Source organism: Oncorhynchus masou, chromosome 5 (genome assembly GCF_036934945.1).
Source record: "Oncorhynchus masou masou isolate Uvic2021 chromosome 5, UVic_Omas_1.1, whole genome shotgun sequence".
Taxonomy (NCBI): Eukaryota; Metazoa; Chordata; class Actinopteri; order Salmoniformes; family Salmonidae; genus Oncorhynchus; species Oncorhynchus masou.
This window is the reverse complement of record NC_088216.1, coordinates 31,403,166-31,423,157: the sequence shown is the minus strand read 5'-3', so window position 1 is coordinate 31,423,157 and position 19,992 is coordinate 31,403,166. Positions and strand designations below refer to the sequence as shown.

The 19,992-nt window shown below is 40.9% G+C and overlaps 1 protein-coding gene across 1 annotated transcript in view; it reads left to right on the top strand.

Annotated features, from left to right (window-relative positions):
- Positions 1-775: 775 nt before the first annotated feature.
- The window catches only part of LOC135539419 (egl nine homolog 1-like), a 41,742-nt gene continuing 22,525 nt past the window's right edge, over positions 776-19,992 (top strand). The window contains exon 1 of the mRNA XM_064965293.1: positions 776-1,827. Within this exon, the coding sequence (XP_064821365.1) occupies positions 1,036-1,827 (792 nt within the window). The 5' untranslated portion in view covers positions 776-1,035. The remainder of the gene's footprint in view (positions 1,828-19,992) is intronic.

The window sequence follows — 19,992 nt, the reverse complement described above, 5'->3', positions numbered from 1 at the left end:
AGGTGTTCAACTCGGTTTAATATTAATCCTCATTTATTATATGCTGCTGGTGTAGAGGAATTTGTGGGTAAAGGAACACAACCTTTCGTCAGTATCTGTTTTCAGTGAATGAGTCAAACATCAATGGGTAGTGATTTGCTGTCAACACTTTTGATAAGGTGTTGCTGTTTATTATCATTACTGTCCAGGTATTTCTGGTTTATGATATAGGAGATATATTTCTGATTTTATGATTATTATGATATTATATTTATAATGTTGCATCATATGTTTAAAATCAACTCTGAATATATAGTTGTGTTAATGTTAGGTTATAGTCACTCTTCATCCTAGTATAAAAGTACATTTGATGAATGAGAGCATATATGGATGAGTGTCCAAAATAGGCTAATTTCATATTGCAAATTAACAAAGCTTCATTGCGGGTCAAACTCTTTCTATTTAATTATGAGAAGAACATTGGGGACATCAAATCATGAAATGTACACATAACACATTCATCATTTAGGAACACATTTATAAGAAGTAAACATAACATGCTGATGTAAACAACCACTTTAACTGAAAATATAAAATAATGAGTGGTTATAGCTTATTAATAACGATCTGAATGATAAAAACAACAGCGAATTGGAAAAAACGGCACGCTTTGTTTCTACCTTTGAATGGGCCTTGCCCCCCTCAGCCGTTGGCCCTGCCCTCGTTATGCTGACGTCAGGGGTTGGGTTACTTTGGACTACGTGTGGAGTGAAGTTGAGGGGGGAGGGGGTGGGGTACGGTGCATCGGCGCCATGCGACTCGACCAGAACGACACACAGCAAACGAGAGTCAGGCAATTGGTTGTCGTGCTCAAACAGTATTTTATCTATTACCAAACCCAAAAGGAGGGCAATTCACCATGTGATTAAATAATTTAGCTGGGATGCCGCCGCTCTCCAATTTCGTTTTGTATTGTTTTAGGAGTCTTACAAAACTTACACGGTAGCAGCGCGTCAAAGGAGCTAGGTTTAAAGGGGTGCTCGCTCTGCCTTAAGCATGGAGACGGAGAGCGCGAAGGGAAGCGCCGTCGTGACCGATTTGGACAGGGACCAGCAGTATTGTGAGCTTTGTGGAAAGATGGAAAACCTGCTTAAATGTGGACGATGTCGGAACTCGTTCTACTGTAGTAAAGAACACCAGAAATCGGACTGGAAGAAGCACAAGCAGTTTTGCAAAGAGGCCGAAAAACCTCAGTGTCAGCCGCAGCCCGAATCAACACAACAGCCCGCACGGACTGCGAAAGCAGGGCAAGGCAAGCGGTTCAAAAAGAAAAGCTCCGAGCAACAGAATGACACAGCTTCTCAGAGCACCACTAACACTGGACGTTCAAATCCGCCTGCAGATGGCGAAAGAATGAAAGATTTGATCACTTCGGCAACTCGCTCGGGTAGTGTGTCTGACAGCAAGCAGTCTGGGGAAGGAATTAAGCTCAGCTATAAGACCAACGGACAAACGATGTCCCCCCCGGAAAAACTGGCTATGAACTATATCGTTCCATGTATGAATAAGCACGGCATCTGTGTTGTTGACAATTTCCTTGGAGAAGAGACTGGACTGAGTATTTTGGAAGATGTGAGAGCCCTCCACAAGACTGGTAAATTTACTGACGGACAGTTGGTTAGTCAAAGAAGCGACTCCACTAAAGATATACGAGGAGACAAAATAACTTGGACTGAAGGAAGAGAGCCTGGTTGCGAGAAGATAGCCTTTCTCATGAGTCGCATGGACGACCTGGTCCGACACTGTAATGGTAAACTGGGAAACTACAAAATAAATGGAAGGACGAAAGTAAGTAAACACTGAAAGTGAGTTACACATTATTATTAGATGTTAACATATTGAAATAGTTATTTATCCTCTCCAGTTGGGACTATTTAAAAGTTATGACTCTTAAACATTTGTTTTTGCAGCAACATAATCGTAACATTGAAAACAGGAATCAGATATTTAAAAAATGTGTAATAGTATGAATATGGTATCATATGAATTATACTATTATAAGAATATATCATACATAATCTTATAATAACATATGCCTATTCTTAATATAATAATTCATAAGAGTAGGCCTATATGGTGCATTTGGAAAATATTCAGACCCCTTGATTTTTTCCCCCACATTTTATATTAAACAATTTAATCAATTTTAGAATGTCTTTCTCTCCTCAATCTACACACAGTACCCCATAATGACAAAGCAAAAAATGTTTTTATAAAATTTAGCAAATGTATTTAAAAAAAACATCACATTTTACATATTTTTTATTTAACCTTAGCTAAGTCAGTTAAGAACAAATTCTTATTTACAATGACGACGCTGGGCCAATTGTGCACCGCCCTATGGGACTCCCAATCACGACCGGTTGTGATCCAGCCTGGATTCCAACCAGGGTGTCTGTAGAGACACCTCTAGCCCTGAGATGCAGTGTCTTAGAACGCTGCGCCACTCGGGAGCCCAGTATTCAGACCCTTTACTCAGTACTTTGTTGAAGCACCTTTGGCAGCGATTACAGCCTCGAGTCTTCTTGGGTGTGACCCTACAAGCTTGACACACCTGTATTTGGGCAGTTTCTCTCATTCTTTTCTGCAGATACTCTCAAGCTCTTTTCAGGTTGGATGGGGGAGCATCGCTACACAGCTACTTTCAGGTCTCTCCATAAATATTCGATTGGATTCAAGTCCAGGCTCAGGCTGTGCCACTCAAGGACATTCAGAGACTTGGCTGCGTGCTTAGGGTTGTTGTTCTGTTGGAAGGTGAACCTTCACCCCAGTCTGAGGTCCTGAGCCCTCTGGAACAGGTTTTCATCAGGGATCTCTCTGTACTTTGCTCTGTTCATCTTTCCCTTGATCCTGCCGTTTGGCAAACTCCTTAAAGGCCTGATTGGTGGAGTGCTGCAGAGAGGATTGTCTTTCCGGAAGGTTCTCCCATCTCCACAGAGGAACTCTTGTGTTCTCTCAGAATGACCATCATGATCTTGGTCACCTCCCTGACCAAGGCTCTACTAACCCGATTGCTCAGTTTGGCTGGGCGGCCAGCTCTAGGGAAGGTTCTTGGTGGTTCCAAACATCTTCCATTTAAGAATGATGGAGGCCACTGTGTTCTTGGGGACCTTCAATGCTGCAGATATTTTTGTTCTGACATGAACTGGTCAACTGTGGGACCTTTTATAGACAGGTGTTTGCCTTTCCAAATCATGTCCAATCAATTGAATTTACCACAGGGGGACTCCAATGAAGTTGTAGAAACATCTCAAAGATGATCAATGGAAACAGGATGCACCATAGCTCAATTCCGAGTCTCATAGCAAAGGGTCTGAATACTTATGTAAATAAAGTATATATATTTTTTAATTAGCAAACATTTCTAAAATCCTGTTTTCGCTTGGTCATTATGGGGTATTGTGTGTAGATTGATGAAGAAAAACATGAATTTCATGCATTTTAGAATAAGGCTGTAACGTAACAAAATGTTTTAAAAAGTCAAGGGGTTTGAATACTTTTCGCATGCACTGTATGAACAAGAATATGAAAGTATTGTAGCGAATTCTGAAAGTAGCCCAAATATGACTAGAACCGTAGTCTGCAGCTGTGAAGCTTGTTGGACGTATTGCTAAATTCTTTAAAGCGACATTGGAGCCAGTTTATGGTAGAGAAATTAACATTCAATTCTATGGCAACAGCTCTGGTGAACATTCCTGCAGTCGGCACGCCAATTGTCCCCAGCACAAGGTGCACCTGTGTAATGATCATGCTTGTTTAATCAGCTTCTCGCCTGTCAGGTGGATGGATTATCTTGGCAACTTACGTACTGTACACCACTTCTTGAAACAAAGCAGAATCAGTGTTACTCACAATACAATGACTTGATGCTTATTAAATTGTTAAATTAATTAAATATTAGTACTGTATAATATACTGTATGCTATATGTAAAAACAGAAAACACCCAAATTCAAGTGTTAAATCAATTTTATTCATGGATTGCCACTGTTACAACAGTGAAACAGAAAGGATATGTGTTCGAACACAGTAACAGCTTCTGTTTTATAATGACAAAATTAATAGCCCAACCACCAAGACACACGGTCAGCAAGACGTGTGGTCAGATGATGAAAATATCAGTAGCCTAAACATCATTATAAGCACCAGGTGGCATTGATAAATAGTGAAAAATCATAACAAAAGCAATAATGGCATTATAATGAATGTGTCTATGACAGCAGTCAAAAATAGATAATTATTGTCAGCTCGTGCTCACATTGTGTGTGTCTTCACGCAATGGCACAAATCTTCGTAACTTTCACTTGCTTGACACACTGACGTACAGTGCAGTCGGAAAGTATTCAGACCCCTTGACTTTTTCCACATTTTGTTACGTTACAGCCTTATTCTAAAATATATATATTTTAAAATTCTAGACATTTTTGCAAATGTATTAAAAATATAAAGATACCTTATTTACATAAGTATTCAAACCCTTTGCTATGAGACTCAATTCAGTTCAGGTGCATCCTGTTTCCGTTGATCGTCCTTGAGATGTTTCTACAACTTCATTGGAGTCCACCTGTGGTAAATTCAATTGATTGGACATGATTTGGAAAGGCACACAGCATTGTGTCGAGCATTGAAGGTCCCCAAGAACACAGTGGCCTCCATCCCTCCAATACATTTTTATAGAAACTTTGCAAAAATAGATAAGATAGTGCTACCATGGAAAGGCAAATACCTTTCTATTTGTGGAAAATCACCATGATTAACTCTTTAGTCATGTCCCAGTTTACCTATTTGTTTATGGTCTTGCCTACACCTAGTGAACAGTTTTTTTTTTATTAAATGGAGAGAGAAAAAATATTCCATTTTATTTGGAACGGCAAGCCAGAAAATAATTACAACGGGCCTATTTATATAATGAATATGAATTTGAAGGACAGAAATTAATAAATATTAAAGCATTAGACCTCTCACTAAAGGCTTCAGTCATACAAAAGTTATACTTAAATCCAAATTAGTAACAATGTCTCGGTTCAAGAAAGGCCTTTTCCCCTTTATTCTGATTACAACCTCACTTTCAGATATTTGAAAAGGAAATAATCTCCCAAATATCACTATTTTCAAAGCATCATATAAAGTTGGTTGCAATTAAAATTTTATCCACCAGAAAAGACAACAAATAATACAACAAATACTGGTTAAACTCAAATATACTAATTGATAAAAAACATTGCCTTTTTTAAATTTTATTAAAAACTAAAAATCTTCGTAAATTATATCATAAATACGACCGGTAGAGTTATGTCATACATACTTTTTTGTGTGTTCGCCAGCTCATGTTTTTATTCATACAAGCAGCTAACAAAAACATATGTAAATTTCTGCTCGACCCAAAATTACAACCAACTAATTGCAGAATTACCACAAAAATGTAAGAGGAAAGCGGAAAGGGGAAAGAGTAAGTAACTTGTCTGTCCGCCCTGCATTAAAGACCATAATCGGTTAAAGAAAATAGTGATGAATAAAAAAGTATACCAGTTTCATTTAATGACCAAAAAAATGGCAGCCGTGCCATATAGACTGCAAAGTAGATGGGAAGAGATTTTTCCATGGCACATGGTTTATGAACTGATACGCAAAATGAGGCCGGATTCAAAATGTATATATTTTTCAATTTAAATTATTATACAACATTCTTGCAATCAATAGAATGTTATTTATTTGGGGGATACAACTTTCCCAGCTCTGCAGAATTTGCTGTGAAGAGGCAGAATCATTAGATAATTTGTTTTGGTACTGTCCATATGTAGCTTGTTTTTGGTCATAGATCCAGGAATGGCTGAAGATTTGCAATATTTACCTGGAGCTAACGCTGCAGATAGCACTACTGTGCGATCTGAAAAGTCATAGTCAATCTATCAATAATATAATAATACTTTTAGCAAATTTTTTTATTTACAATCGGTAGAAACAATGAGAATAGAAAGGTTCAGAACTTTCATGAAACATCACAGCGCGGTTGAAAAATATATGGCAAATTGAAATCCAATAAGGATGGTGTTAAGAGATGGATGGGAGGTTTTGAATGGAGCTGAAGGTTGGGACTAATAACAACAAGATAACCATTGTAAAACATACTGTGCCTGTAAAACGAATATAGGTTGAACTTTTTTTAAAGACACAGTTTGAGAGATATGGCATCAGAATGGGCATCCGAAATAGATGGAAGGGGTTGAGGGTAGAGGAAGGACTGGATTAAAAACAAACAAAATAGAAATATTGTAAAATAGACTGGCCATAAAATGTATATAATATGTATAAGTTGGAAAAACAGGGGAGTGTTGTTGTTCACTAGTTTGCACCAATTGTGGGAGGGGTAGTAGGGTAATAAAGGGAAAATGTATATAAAAAAATATGTAGTGTGTGTGTGTGTATATAGCATGGCTGGCGATGGAGGAGCTGTGTGTATATTTTCAAAAATTATATGGGGGATTGAAAATTATGCACTGACGTACAATTGATGGAAGCTACAATCTATCTGCAAAAAAAAGACCAACTATTTGGCCCAAATGCCAAGTGTCACATCTGGGAGAAACCTGGCACCATTCCTACGGTGAAGCTTGGTGGCAGCATCATGCTGTGGGTATGTTTTTCAGCGGCAGGGAGATTAGTCAGGATTGTGGGACAGATGAACTTAGCAAAATACAGAGAGATCCTTGTTGAAAACCTGCTCCAGAGCGCTCAGAACATCAGATTGGTGCGAAGATTCACCTTCCAACAGGACAACAACCCTAAGCACACAGCCAAGACAATTCAGGAGTGGCTTTGGTTCAAATTTCTGAATGTCCTTGAGAGGCCCGGACTTGAACCCGATCGGACATCTCCAGAGAGACCTAATAATAGCTGTGCAGCGACGCTCCCCATCCAACCTGACAGAGCTGGAGAAAAGAATGTGAGAAACTCCCCAAATACAAGTGTGCCTAGCTTGTAGCATCATACCCAAGCAGACTCGATGCTGTAATTGCTGCCAAAGGTGCTTCAACAAAGTTTCTTTATTTTTACTATTTTCTACATTGTAGAATAACAGTGAAGACATCAAAACTATGAAATAACACATATGGAGTAATGTAGTAACCAAAAAATATATATATATTTGAGATTCTTCAAAGTAGCCACCCTTTGCCTTGATGACAGCATTGCACACTCTTGGCACTCTATCAACCAGCTTTGTGAGGTAGTCAGTTTGAATGCATTTCAATTAACAGGTGTGCCACGTTAAAAGTTAATTTGTGGAATTTCTTTCCTTCTTAATGCTTTTGAGCCAATCAGTTGTGTTGTGACATGGTAGGAGTGGTAGAAGATAGCCCTATTTGGTAAAATGGAAATTATGGTTATTCTACAATGTAGAAAATAGTAAACATTAATAAAAACCCATGAATGAGTAGGTGTGTCCAAACTTTTGACTGGTACTGTATTAAAGTTTATAAAAACATGTTTTTGCTTTGTCATTATGGGGTATTGTGTGTAGATTGAGGGAACAAACAATTTAATCAATTTTAGAATGTCTGTCACGTAACAGTGAACGTAAATGTGGAAAAAGTCAAGTGGTTTGAATACTTTCCGAATGCACCGCGCCTTTGTTTGGGTGTAATGCATAATAGTCTTCGGTTCTCTCTTTGTTGTGTCCCCGTCGTCTTGTCATTCTTCAGCCATATTGTGGAGTACAATGGCTGTGCAAGTGCCTTATTTTGCACAGAGGGAGGGATCTCACACCCCACTTTGTTCACGGTGCCTGCCAATGACAGTGGAGTAAAGAAATTGTCCATGGTGACATAGCTCCCCTTGCCAACCCTGATATAGGGTACATGCCATTTTGTAGATTATATTTAGAACAGATCAATACAATAGCATGGCCCATCCTGTTCTTCATTCACAATTGGCAGTTACATAATTATGCATCTTTCTCTTGCTCATCAACCCATTCACCCCCTTTTCCCCCCATCATACTATACTTCATTTATTTAATCTGTTTTTATATGTGTGAAATTAGTTCCGGTATAGTTCAGGTTGAGCTCCGAGGCAATTATTGGGGTGATTATCATCTGGACACTGCACTTTCAACTGTCGGGAAAAGGAGGGCCAATGGGGAATAACCATTCACTCCAGTTCTGTTTGTGATAAGATTCTAACATTGACAGTGTGTTTATATATACGTATTTAGGAAAAGTCAAGAATGGAGGGGCATGACTTAAAAAATGGCAGAATAAAAAAAATGAAATTCATGGGCAGTCAAAAGTGTTAATCCTAAAACCGATAGAAAGGATTCAGCGATGGCTTGCCACTGACAAACAAGATTATACATGAATCCTGGAATGACGGCCAATCGCTCATGTCCAACTAACGGCGAGGATGCGTTAGACACCTGTGGGTGATGGTCGACCACTGACGGTGTTGGACTGATCGTCGGTTCCAAAACGTCCCCTACTTTATGACTGAGTTCCTGCCCGACTTTATCGCTAGCGTCCCACCTCGTCAACAGCCAGTGAAACTGCAGGTCGCCAAATTCAAAACAGAAATCCCATAATTCAAATTCCTCAAACATACAAGTATCTTACACCCTTTTGAAGATACCCTTGTTGTAAATGCAGCCACAGTGTCCGATTTCAAAAAGGATTTACGACGAAAGCACTCCAAATTATTATGTTAGGTAAGAGCCAAGTCACAGAAAAACCCAGCCATTTTTCCAGCCAAAGAGTGGAGTCACAAAAAGCAGAAATAGAGAGAAAATGAATCACTAACCTTTGATGATCTTCATTAGATGACACTCATAGGACTTCATCTTACACAATACATGTATGTTTTGTTCGAAAAAGTTCACATTTATATCCAAAAATCTGAATTTACATTGGCGCGTTATGTTCAGTAGTTCCAAAACATCCTGTGATTTTGCAGAGAGCCCCATCAATTTACAGAAATACTCATAATAAACATTGCTAAAAGATACAACTGTTATACATGGAATTTTAGATCCACTTCTCCTTTATGTCACTGCTGTATCAGATTTCAAAAAAACTTTACGGAAAAAGCATGCAATAATCTTGAGTACAGCGCTCAGACAACAAAAACAAGCTATACAGATATCCGCCATGTTGTGGAGTCAACAGAAGTCAGAAATAGCACTATAAATATTCACTTACCTTTGATCTTCATCATAATGCACTCCCAGGAATCCCAGTTCCTCAATAAATGTTTGATTTGTTCGATAAAGTCCATTTATGTCCAAATACCTCCTTTTTGTTTGCGCATTTAGTATACAATCAAAACTCATGAGGCGCAAGCACTAGCTCCAGACGAAGTTCAGACGAAAGGTTATATTAGGTTGTTTTTATCATAAGTCTTCAAAAATGTTCCAACCGGAGAATTCCTTTGTCTGCAGAAATTCAATGGAACGCAAGCTAACTCTCATGTGAACGCGCGTGGTCAGCTTATGGCACTCTGGCAGACCTCTGACTCATTCAGCTCCCATTCCCCTCTCTTTCACAGCAGAAGCCTCAAACAAGGTTCTAAAGACTGTTGACATCTAGCCTTATGAAGTGCAATATGACCCCATAAACACTGTATATTTGATAGGCAATGACTTGAAAAACTACAAACCTCAGATTTCCCACTTCCTGGTTGGATTTTTTTCTCAGGTTTTTGCCTGCCATGTGAGTTCTGTTATACTCACAGACATCATTCAAATGGTTTTAAAAACGTCAGTGTCTTCTATCGAAATCTACTAATTATATGCATATTCTAGCTTTTATGGCTGAGTAGTAGGCAGTTTAATTTGGGCACGCTTTTCATCCAAAATTCCCAATGCTACCCCCTACCCTAGAGAAGTTAACATATAAGCTAACCAATTAGATCCAGAAGTCAAATAATTACTTAAGATTGAACACATGTGGACTATATTTAAGTGTCACACAATCTGAGTATATATACACCTGTACTGAAAGGCCCCAGAGTCTGCAACGCCAATAAGCAAGGGGCACCACCAAGAAAGCAGCACTATGAAGACCAAGGAGGTCTCCAAACAGGTCAGGGACAAAGTTGTGGAGAAGTACAGACCAGGGTTGGGTTCTAAAAAAAATATCAGAAACTTTGAACATCGCATAGAGCACCATTAAATCCATTATTAAAAATGGTGAAAAATATGGCACCACAACAAACCTACTAAGAGAGTGCAGAGAACTGGAAGGAGAGGCGGCCAAAGAAAGAATTGGTTTTGGGGGTGACGAGAGAGATATACCTGCTGGAGCGTGTGCTACAGGTGGGAGATGCTATGGTGACCAGCGAGCTGAGATAAGGAGGGACTTTACCTAGCAGGGTCTTGTAGATGACATGGAGCCAGTGGGTTTGGCGACGAGTATGCCAGCCAACGAGAGCGTACAGGTCGCAATGGTGGGTAGTATATGGGGCTTTGGTGACAAAACGGATTGCACTGTGATAGACTGCATCCAATTTGTTGAGTAGGGTATTGGAGGCTATTTTGTAAATGACATTGCCAAAGTCGAGGATTGGTAGGATGGTCAGTGTTACAAGGGTATGTTTGGCAGCATGAGTGAAGGATGCTTTGTTGCGAAATAGGAAGCCAATTCTAGATTTAACTTTGGATTGGAGATATTTGATATGGGTCTGGAAGGAGAGTTTACAGTCTAACCAGGCACCTAAGTATTTGTAGTTGTCCACGTATTCTGAATCAGAGCCGTCCAGAGTAGTGATGTTGGACAGGCGGGTAGGTGCGGGTAGCGGTCGGTTGAAGAGCATGCATTTAGTTTTACTTGTATTTAAGAGCAATTGGAGGCCACGGAAGGAGAGTTGTATGGCTTTGAAGCTTGCCTGGAGGGTTGTTAACACAGTGTCCAAAGAAGGGCCAGAAGTATACAGAATGGTGTCGTCTGCGTAGAGGTGGATCAGAGACTCACCAGCAGCAAGAGCGACCTCATTGATGTATACAGAGAAGAGAGTCGGTCCAAGAATTGAACCCTGTGGCACCCCCATAGAGACTGCCAGAGGTCCGGACAGCAGACCCTCCAATTTGACACACTGAACTCTATCAGAGAAGAAGTAGTTGGTGAACCAGGCGAGGCAATCATTTGAGAAACCAAGGCTGTCAAGTCTGCCGATGAGGATGTGGTGATTGACAGAGTCGAAAGCCTTGGCCAGATCAATGAACACGGTTGCACAGTAATGTTTCTTATCGATGGCGGTTAAGATATCGTTTAGGACCTTGAGTGTGGCTGAGGTGCACCCATGACCAGCTCTGAAACCAGATTGCATAGCAGAGAAGGTATGGTGAGATTCGAAATGGTCGGTAATCTGTTTGTTGACTTGGCTTTTGAAGACCTTAGAAAGGCATGGTAGGATAGATATAGGTCTGTAGCAGTTTGGGTTAAGAGTGTCCCCCCCCCTTTGAAGAGGGGGATGACCGCAGCTGCTTTCCAATCTTTGGGGATCTCAGACGACACGAAAGAGAGGTTGAACAGGCTAGTAATAGGGGTGGCAACAATTTCGGCAGATCATTTTAGAAAGAAAGGGTCCAGATTGTCTAGCCCGGCTGATTTGTAGGGGTCCAGATTTTGCAGCTCTTTCAGAACATCAGCTGAACGGATTTGGGAGAAGGAGAAATGGGGAAGGCTTGGGCGAGTTGCTGTGGGGGGTGCAGTGCTGTTGACCGGGGTAGGAGTAGCCAGGAGAAAAGCATGGCCAGCCGTAGAAAAATGCTTATTGAATTTCTCAATTATGGTGGATTTATCAGTGGTGACAGTGTTTCCTATCTTCAGTGCAGTGGGCAGCTGGGAGGAGGTGTTCTTATTCTCCATGGACTTTACAGTGTCCCAGAACTTTTTTGTTAGTGTTGCAGGAAGCAAATTTCTGCTTGAAAAAGCAGCCTTGGCTTTTCTAACTGCCTGTGTATAATGGTTTCAGCTTCCCTGAACAGCTGCATATCACGGGGACTGTTCGATGCTAATGCAGAACGCCATAGTATGTTTTTGTGTTGGTTAAGGGCAGTCAGGTCTGGGGAGAACCAAGGGCTATATCTGTTCCTGGATCTAAATTTCTTGAATGGGGCATGTTTATTTAAGATGGTTAGGAAGGCATTTAAAAAAATATCCAGGCATCCTCTATTGACGGGATGAGATCAATATTCTTCCAGGATACCCCGGCCAGGTCGATCAGAAAAGCCTGCGCGCTGAATTGTTTCAGGGAGCGTTTTACAGTCAAGAGTGGGGGTCGTTTGACCGCTGACCCATTATGGATGCAGGCAATGAGGCAGTGATCACTGAGATCTTGGTTGAAGACAGCAGAGGTGTATTTAGAGGGCAAGTTGGTTAGGATGATATCTATGAGGGTGCCCGTGTTTAAGGCTTTGGGGAGGTACCTGGTAGGTTCATTGATAATTTGTGTGAGATTGAGGGCATCAAGTTTAGATTGTAGGATGGCTGGGGTGTTAAGCATGTTCCAGTTTAGGTCGCCTAGCAGCACAAGCTCTGAAGATAGATGGGGGGCAATCAGTTCACATATGGTCTCCAGAGCACAACTGGGGTCAGAGGGTGGTCTATAGCAGACTGCAACGGTGAGAGACTTGTTTTTAGAGAGGTGGATTTTTAAAAGTAGAAGTTCAAATTGTTTGGGTACAGACCTGGATAGTAGGACAGAACTCTGCAGGCTATCTTTGCAGTAGATTGCAACACCGCCCCCTTTGGCAGTTCTATCTTGTCTGAAAAGGTTGTAGTTTGGAATTAAAATGTCAGAATTTTTGGTAGTCTTCCTAAGCCAGGATTCAGACACAGCTAGAACACCCGGGTTGGCAGAGTGTGCTAAAGCAGTGAATAGAACAAACTTAGGGAGGAGGCTTCTAATGTTAACATGCATGAAACCAAGGCTATTACGGTTACAGAAGTCGTCAAAAGAGAGCGCCTGGGGAATAGGAGTGGCGCAAGGCACTGTAGGGCCTGGATTCACCTCTACATCACCAGAGGAACAGAGGAGGAGTAGAATAAGGGTGCGGCTGAAAGCAATAAGAATTTGTCGTCTAGAACGTCTGGAACAGAGAGTAAAAGGAGGTTTCTGGGGGCGATAAAATAGCATCAAGGTATAATGTACAGACAAAGGTATGGTAGGATGTGAATAGAGTGGAGGTAAACCTAGGAATTGAGTGATGAAGAGAGAGATATTGTCTCTAGAAACATAATTGAAACCAGGAGATGTCATTGCATGTGTGGGTGGTGGAACTAATAGGTTGGATAAGGTATGGTGAGCAGGACTAGAGGCTCTACAGTGAAATAAGCCAATAGGGATGTTTTTCATCAGCAGGGACTGGGAAACTGGTCAGAATTGAAGGAATGATGGATGGCGCTAAATACAGGGAAATTCTTGAGGGAAACCTGTTTCAGTCTTCCAGAGATTTGAGATTGGGACGAAGGTTCACCTTCCAGCAGGACAATGACCCTAAGAATACTGATAAAGCGACACTCAAGCGGTTTAAGGGGAAACATTTAAATGTCTTGGAATGGCCTAGTCAATGTCCAGACCTCAATCCAATTGAGAATCTGTGGTATGACTTGAAGATTGCTGTACACCAGCAGAACCCATCCAACTGAAAGGAGCCGGAACAGTTTTGCCTTGAAGAAAGGGCAACAATCCCAGTGGCTAGATGTGCTAAGCTTATAGAGACATACCCCAAGAGACTTGCAGATGTATTTGCTGCAAAAGGTGGCTCTACAAAGTATTGACTTTGGAGTGGTGATTAGTTCTGTTTTTTTGTCTAGGTTTTTTTCACAATAGAAAATGTTTTGCGTCTTCAAAGTGGTAGGCATGTCGTGTAAATCAAATGATACAAAACCCCCAAAAAATCCATTTTAATTCCAGGTTATAAGACAACAAAATAGGAAAAATGCCAAGGGGGGTGAATACTTTCGCAAGCCACTGTATAGCCATCTGATGCCCAACTGCACAGTCAATGACATGGCACACAACCGTTGGTACACATCTAGTCGTGAGATCAGTCTTCACCCCTCCACCTGACAGAACTGTACTAGGGTTACAATACAGTACTGTGTTATTCATCGAGTCTATCCACACACACCAGCTGAATCACGCTGCTAGTATGCACTCATTAAGCCTAATCTCTTGACAAACTTTGAAGTCTTAACCATTCTATGTACAGTACAGTGTTGGTGTGTACTGTTAACCGGTTGACCGGTGATGCAAAATAATTCAATACAAAGCTATTCGAATACCTTTGACTGAGCTGTATGGAGAGCAATGCAAGCGTAATTGCTGCTCTGCTCATGTCCCCCTGACTTTCGGATGTGTAGTGGACCTTGGCCCCTTGCGCCTCTCTCACCAGCTGTTAACGGCACTCTACTGCCAAACTCTCATGGTTTATCATTACTTCATTCCACAATCTGCCCCCGTCGAGAGGACTAGTTCACTAAGGTATGCATCTGTTGTGGCCCCTATAGGTTCTTGCCAGGGGTTCATTGCAAAGTCCACAGGCCCACCACTCAAGCTCAACACATGGGGCCCACCCCCTCTTAACACACACAAACTCAATGTTTTGAGGTTTGAAGATGTACCCAAAAAGTTGCTGTGATGTGCACTTATCTTTAGTTAGGAATCTGCTCAATAGGCGTTTAAAGGTAGAGGCTCAGCCAAACTGCTGTGTATCATCTCTCTCTATTGTTCTGAACTCTCTGATATAAAAACTTGAGACCATTTCTTTAAACAGGGACTTCCTGGCAGGCTGCACCCTATGCTACTGATAGGACGTATTTGAGTCATCCATCGCCAGGACGACCTTCACATTTCCTGCATGTGAGGAACACCCCTTTACCGCTAGCTTTGGGCCCTTACTTGTGTTGTGTTTTGGAGGACAATTGCCTTAAAGATACACTTTGGAAGTTTAGTTCTCATTGTTTAAGTCAAATTGTGGCTTGGATGTTGGCTGCATGTTTCATATGCATATTATACGTTAATACATGCATTTCCTGTTTTCATACACATCCATGAAAAATATTGGGGAAACAATGTATGCTTTTGCTCATGGTTGTGAAAAAGGTCACTCTGTCCAATGAGGTCATTTCTGGACAATGGGCAATTTCAGTCCATTTAGGGTACACCTTTGGCCCAAGATCACCTTCCGGCAGATATTACATATAGCCTCTTTAAGTTATTAGACCAATAGAGAAAAAAGACACTGATGTAACTGCCATTTTGTTTGGGGGTGTGTCTCTGAACCCTTTGAGCTGCTGTAGTTCTCTCAACTCTGTTGGTTAGCAAGGTGACTGAGTTTGTTCTGTCACAGCTGTGAAGAAGGACGACCCCTGATAGATCAGTGACTGTTTGGACGTAGATTGGATTGCTTCCCTTATCAGTCTCTATACACAGACAGACATATGCATGAAGCTCAACTTTGTCTGCCATGGAAAACAGTGGAGCTGTGCTTGCTTGTAACGCAAGCCCCGGATTCTATGAACTTTACTGATGGGTGTCTAACCAAACAAACAACTTCTAAACTACCCAGAGAATGTTGCTTTTGGAACCCGGACATGCTCCGTGTCTTGATGTATCTTCTGTCTATAATGATTGGTTCTGTGGTTGACATGGGGAATGCAAAAAGCAACATTTCACTACAAGAAAAGCCTGGCTTTTGTGTTAACTAAAATTGGTATCTGGTGTCAAGATCTCAAAGAAATATGAAATTACAGTAATTCTACACTAGAAACAACACTATGGTATGGGGTTAAAGGAAAACAATCATCTCCCTAGAGTACAGATAGGGCTTTCAAGTGAAATTTGATAAGGAAGTAATCCGCCCTGCAAGCTTAAATAGTGGCTTGTTTATTTTCTATAATAATTTGACGTTTGCCTCAGTCGTTAGTTTGTGAGAAGCAGACTAGTGTCCAGGCTTGAAGGTTTCATTTAAACAATTTCTGGGTGTTAGGCCTAAACAGTAGGAAAATAAACAGACTGACCATGATATTGTGTGCCATATCCGCTAACAAATTGGGGAAAAAAACTATCATAATTGTTTCCTAATTGATTGTTTTCCAGTGGTACTAGGACTTTGCACAAATGCACTCTGTCAAGGTCTTAAAGAATAAGAAAATGTCCCCTTTCCATGATTGCAAGGCTTGGACTTATTTGCCTGAAAAAATTGTACATCAATGTTTTTTGTCGCTTGTCACTATTTTGAAATATACATTTGTCACCGAAAGTGTTGGGTGCCTAACACGCTAAAGTTGTCTTAATTGATGGACTTTGACATTTTAAAATGTGTTCATTTATCAACACTTTTCAAAGTTAATTTAACGCTTTTCCGGGTAATTATATGTACATGTTGAAATTGTTTATTTAAGCACTGTGGGTGTTAAAATTGCTTAGGATATTTTCCTGTGTACTTTCCTGTTTGACAATTCAAAGGACATGTCAGCTGCAATTGATAGACTTTTGTACAAATTCAAGGAAATTGGCAACAGTTCAATGCAGCTGGTCCAGTTTCATCTGTCAGTTTGCTCAGCCATGTCATCTCCTTGTGGCCGTGCACTACAACAGGATGTTTGAGAAGCGCCAAAGCAGCACTTCCTGCAGACACTGATACGGGCAACAGGGCCATACTGGTTTCTCTGACCTTTAGCACAATAGCATGTTAGCACCTACTAGACAATGAGGAAATGCTCAAGTTACTAGGCAAATAAATGTACACTACCCCTTTCCCCTTAACATGGCCCATTGCATTCATTTGGGATCCACCTGTGCTCCCTAAAGAATCTTACTTATGAGGACCTACAAAATGCAGTGGTACACACATGGTAATGGGAAACCTATGGCATAATTCCTCCTGGTTGTGTATACTGGTTGTCTCAGGCCTCATAGAAATTCCAAAAACCTTTGGTGAGTTACTGGCTGGCTGCTTTAGGATTGTTTGAACCTGTCCTGGCAGTTTCCCCACCATTTTTATCCTGTCTAGGAAGCGCTTTTGATTAAATTAGGGGCTTGTTTGGATGGGCAGCGATGCAGTGGGTTGACCCTCACAGGCTACAGGCTAAAGGCTAAAACAGCATTTTAGGGAATGTCAACAAAACAGGCTGAGCTCTCTAGTGAGTCACATAGATGGTTTATCCAGGGTTGTGTTCATTAGTCCATAAACTGTGGAAAGCTGACCAATACCGGGATGTGCTACGTGGACTTACGCATTTTCATTTTTCATCGCATTTTTTTTTCTGTTGCATGCCCTACTGAACACAACCCGAGTGTCTGGGTCTGTCAGCCGCTACTTACTCCCTGGTGGTGGGTCGGTGCTGGAGCTCTAGCACAATGAAATGCCTAATGCCTCTACTTACATTCTACGGTGGAGATGCACAGGCTAAAGACAGCCCATTTTGCCACCTTGTTTTATTTCAGAAGACCGTGGTTACTCCATTCGCCCAGAACTCACAGTGGCACTGTAGACTCACTGTGGAAAGTCTGTGAAACTGACAGGAAATAAGAGTTTTATGTTACTCTGTTTTGAGAGGTTATTTAAGAGAATGTTCACGTCATAGCAACTTCAAATTTTTTCGATCCTTAAGTGCTCGAACTCCTTATCTGTGCTACAGCTCATATGTGAAAACAAAATGAACCCTGGTCCAAATGGGTTCTCATGTGCCTCTGAAATGAAATGACGTTGCTTTACCAATGGTTGGAGTGTGGCTACCGACTTTCATCTCCCGCTGCACAGAAAGCTTTGATATGATGGCACAACTTGTTGTAGCAAATTCTTACAGTAGCGCAATTCTCTTCCCTGATCTTGGGGGACCCATAGCTTTTGCACACTCAAGCCCCTGATAAGTTGAATGTGGTGTGTTTAGCGCTGGGATAGAACAGAAATGTCCACGCCCTGGGTGGGTCCTCAGGACCTAAATTGTAGAACACTGCCGTAAAGAAGAGCAGATTTATCGACTTTGATTGAATATTGCAGGTAATTTCAAACGTGGATGAGTTGCTTCGTGATCTAAGTGAAGTTGCATTGAAAGAGTAAAAACAGTTGCTTTTTAAACAGCTGCTTTATATAAATCCAGCTTAAGGCATAAAACAGTGCACATCCTTCTTGAAAGTCAGTCTCACTTTAAAAGGTCACTTTGAAGGCAGTTCAGGTCCTTCATCTCAAACACTAGATGTCTGTCAGACAGTAACTCATGTAGCGTAAACTGCACACTGAGGGGGTTGTGCATGACCAGTCTCAATCCTCAATTGGCTCGCTAACCTCCCTCTCTTGACCATAACAAATGTGTTTACTCCAACACCGGTTGAGCCTGGCCTGGATGCTCTTCTAGTGCCAGGGCTAGTCCCCACTCCCCGCTAGAGGAACAGCAGCCAGCTAGAAGACAGGCAGACAAGCAGCATCACGCACCGCACGTAGCACGATCATTAAAATAAAGCCTGTCTGGATGGGCTCCAGCTGCCGACACAGCCAACGCTGAGTTTAGATCAGTTCAGCCACTCTTCACCCTGAAGTAGGCTTGGGCAGTATACCATTTATACCATATACCGCAGTGGAGGCTGCTGAAGGGATAACAATAAATCACAATAATGTCTGAAACGGGAGTGAATGGAAAGAATGTGTTTGATGTTTTTGATACCATTCCACTCATTCGGCTCCAGCTATTACCACGAGCCTGTTCTCCCCAATTAAAGGTGCCTCCAACCTCCTGTGGTATACCGGGGTATTGAAAAAAAGCAGCAGGATGTTTTTTTCAATACCGTCTAAACTATGAAGTTTTTCACAAATATTTGTAGCTAACTTTTAACCATTTCACACGTACCAACAAACAGATGTGATCATCCTACAGTGGTCCCTGTTGCGTACTATCATACCTCTTGATTAGAATGCTTATTTCGAACGTCCATTTTCGATTGACACAACAATCAGCATTTGAGCTGGCCACATTTGTTTCCCCACAAACATTTTGCACAAACACAGTCCTTACAAAGCTATGTCCAGAATGTGACCAGTTTATTTTTGGATGGAATGATCAGACGTTCACATAAGTAACACAATCATTAAAACAAGAAAAATCTAGGCTACATTTGTTCTGGCGCTAACTGAGGAAAGATTGAAGTAACACAAGCGGTCATATTTTTATAACTCTCGGCTGATAGAAACTACAATATGAATGAGCTAATAGCAATTACTATTTATAATTAATCACATCACGGGTGAGCTCACCACTGATCAAAATAATTGAGTAAAACACTTTCTATGAAGTAATCTGACGATGGGTAGTTTGTGCGCACCGCCTTGCTTTTTCTTTTTTTCCTCCATCAACCACAGATAATAGGAGACAAGATGAGTTTGGTCGGTTTATAGTACAACCTTCAAAAAAAGTATTTTTTTCACACATCATAGGTGTCCATTGCAATAAATGCAATAATCGGGATGCATTATTTGTCAGTAGTACTTGAAAACAGGTGAATAAAACTGTAAATACATTATGCTCCATACATACTTACATGGGTAGATACTGTATGTGCCTACAGTAGAAACGACAACACGATATACAAAAAAATAAGGAACTTACTTTGATAGGAACGCACACATGTCCCAACGTTATTGTTTGTAAGGAAAACAACCAGGAAGGCAAATGTCCAATTCTTGCAAGACTGCGCAAATATATGCATATTTGATCTGCTCAAACATGAGTGAAGTTTATCCGGCTCAGTAAAGCCTCAAACATAAATTGTCCGCAACGCTGAAATGGGCTACTTCTATGTGAATTAATGAGGAGGTGAAACACACTTCAATTCAAACTGTTCTTAAAAAATACAATTTGTTAGAAAATAATTTTAAATTAACAAGTTTAAACATAGCCTATAGATAATTAGCAGGCAACGCGTATTAACTGTCCTGTTGCGTAATAAAATAATCACATTTAAG